General features: G+C 36.8%; 1 protein-coding gene across 1 annotated transcript in view; it reads left to right on the top strand.

The window, feature by feature from the left end:
• The window catches only part of LOC306853686 (protein diaphanous homolog 1-like), a 113,721-nt gene extending 111,084 nt beyond the window's left edge, over positions 1-2,637 (top strand). Inside the window, exon 27 of the mRNA XM_079391276.1 lies at positions 528-2,637. Within this exon, the coding sequence (XP_079247402.1) occupies positions 528-715 (188 nt within the window). The 3' untranslated portion in view covers positions 716-2,637. The remainder of the gene's footprint in view (positions 1-527) is intronic.
• Positions 2,638-2,916: the final 279 nt, after the last annotated feature.

Here is a 2,916-nt window from a genome sequence, read left to right as displayed (position 1 = left end):
ACATAACTGCCAGCGCACAAATATGATGTTATGCAGCTATCTCTTATGTCAGGATATCAATCTGAAGGTGTTTATAGGAATATTAGGTTATATAGGTTATTTTCAACTTTATGTGGATTAATAGCATGCTGCTATTAGATTAAGAATAGAGTTAGATTATTACAGACAATGACATGATCTCATCCCTCAGTTGTAGGACACAATAAGAGTGAAACACTTATAATAATAATAATAACACTGAAAACATGCTTGATTGTGACACATCCAGCCACCTATAGTGCAAGAAATGATTTTCTTACTCCGTATTTTAACATTTTTTTTTTTTTTTACACATTTAAAAGGCATTTACACTTATAAAAAGGCATGTTGTTGCTAGTTTTTGACTGTAGTGCTTTAAACAATGACCTTTGAACTCTAACACCTTTGTCTGACCTCAAAGAGTGACCTTTCCAGATTGATGTTTGACCTGCATGAAATTGAACATCTTTTTAATTGCCCTTCATTTATTATTTCCTTTCCCATTTCAGCCAACAATCGGAGAGGAGCCGGACACGCCGTGACAAACATTCTTGCCAAAGAGCTTCTTCAAGAGGACACCCCACCCGGTGCCAAGAAAAAGACCCAATTGGAAGCGGAGGACAGGAAAGAGTCGTCTGCGGCAGACACGGGCTCTCTGGAGGACCTCTTAGACGATGCTCCGTTACGCTCAAATTAAGGACTTCCTCTGCTGATCCTGCTGGTTAAAAGACAGACTGTGTTTGGGGACCAAGTCTGCGAGGGCGGGGCTCTCGCTAAACCACACCCCCCGAGTAAGCCCACACGGCTTCCTATTGGCCGTCACGCTGGAGGAGTGGCCTCATCTCAGCACTGTCACAGTCGTTTTGTCATTTTCTAGCACTCTTTCTCTAAACACAAGGTGTCTGCATTTGCAAAGATTCCAAAGATTTGTATATAGCTTCCAGAACATTGTTTCATTCCAAAATTATCTGAACATCCTCTTCTGGTTCCTTTTTAAAACAGACATCTTTTCCTCTTTAACATTTAGCTTTTTTTGTTTTGCTCTTTTGACTTTAAAACACATCATATGGCTGAAAGTTTGAAATAAGTTACATTATTGTACTCGAAACGCAACGTGCCAATAATGATGATCCCATAAATGCATGTTCAATTAGTGTGTACTTGCAGTGTTCTCATTGAGGTTCCGTAGCCATCAAAAGGAGGTCTGGTACCTGTTCACAAGATTATTTCTCTCTTCCTGTGCTCTTCTGTTTCTGGGTATTTCATTCTGTCATTTTAAGTGTGTGGTGTTGTTTGAATCTCAAAAATACTTGTATTTTTCACTGGCTACGATCATTGAGCCTCATTCATTCCAGTCCTTCATAAAAGCATTCTTGAGTTAAATGTGACAATTTATGCAAAAATGGTTTAAGATAGAACATTAGTAAAAAAAAAAAAAAGTGCATAAATTGTTGCATTGAATTGAATGCAATAATCTACTTCACAGTGGTTTTATGAATAATTTGTGTGTTGATTGCTGCACTTAAATTTTCATAGAATGTTTCATGAACGGTCAGTTATGCGTGTTTCCATAAATGTCCATTGTGTTTTTGTGTTTGTGATATTGTTGATATGATATTGACTGCACAATGAAGATCCAAGCTGCTGATGCATACATCACACAATTTTCAGTGGCGTTTCACCATCGCAGGATAAATCATTTTTCATTTACTGCCAGACATTGAGTAAAAAGTCACTTTGAACTGGGCAAAGGTAACACTGACGGGTCCTTTGGCATTTATTTCTCTGATAAACGGTTTAATCTGAGAGACCGTAGCAGTCTTCTATCATTGGTGCTGAAATATCTGCACATAGACTTATTAAACTTTAGTATTTTTCATTGCAGTCTTCAAAAGACTGAACAAATGTCCCTTGTTGACTGATCACCAGCAAATACTGTTTAACCTGTCGACCATTAAGATTGTTCTCAAGTCATAGTGAGACTATGAGAAATATGACCTCAGAGTTTCAGCTTTGCAATATGACTTACCTGAATGTTGATGTTGGCTGAATGTTTGAGGGTAGAGATCACTGTTTAAAGCCATAGCTCGGACTGCATTTGTCAAGAAATCCTGAGAACTTGTCTTCCGGATTAAACTATATTAAAATATATATGTAATGTATGTAAAACGACGTCAATGTTTTGGTAGTGATCCGGTCTCTAAATGCTGCCTAGAAACCAGCAAGTCTGAAAATCTCAAGCAAATGAGCAAATTTCAGATTTTTGAATTTTTTGTGGACTGCAGTTTTGGAGAACTGGGAGCCAACAGATTCAGCTTCAAAGCCGATTGATCTTACTGATGGTTGTACAAGTCAACAGTTTCACTTTCTTGAAAAAGCTGGACAAAGATCACTGGAAAAACAAAGAGACTGTGTGTTTTCTTTGTTTTGATGTTTTTTTTAAGAACACAGTTTTTCTGTCAATTTTTATTATTGATTGTTTTATTGGAATAATATAGAGATTGTATTGGTGAGATCTTTTTTTGTCAAATTGTGTATATTGCGTTTTGACTGTAGAGATGTTTATTCTGGTTGTCTCTAAAACCACACCATTAAAATATCATCTTTAATACTTATTCCATATGGATTTTGCGTGTGTTTGTTTGTTTGACGGATTTTACTATTATTGGATTGATGGAATATTTGAAAATGCACGCAATAGCAAAAGGTATGGTACTTGTAGTAACTGAAATTTACTTATGGACCAGTGATGTGGATTATTGTGATGTTTTTATCAGCTGTTTGGACACTCATTCTGACGGCACCCATTCACTGCAGAGGATCCATTGGTAACATGATAAATTTCTCCAAATCTCTTTCCATGCAGAAACAAACTCATCTACATCTTAAACGACCTGA

The sequence above is a fragment of the Barbus barbus genome (assembly GCF_936440315.1).
Source record: "Barbus barbus genome assembly, chromosome: 33".
Taxonomy (NCBI): Eukaryota; Metazoa; Chordata; class Actinopteri; order Cypriniformes; family Cyprinidae; genus Barbus; species Barbus barbus.
The sequence above is the reverse complement of the archived record's forward strand: the minus strand, read 5'-3'. Positions and strand labels throughout refer to the sequence as shown.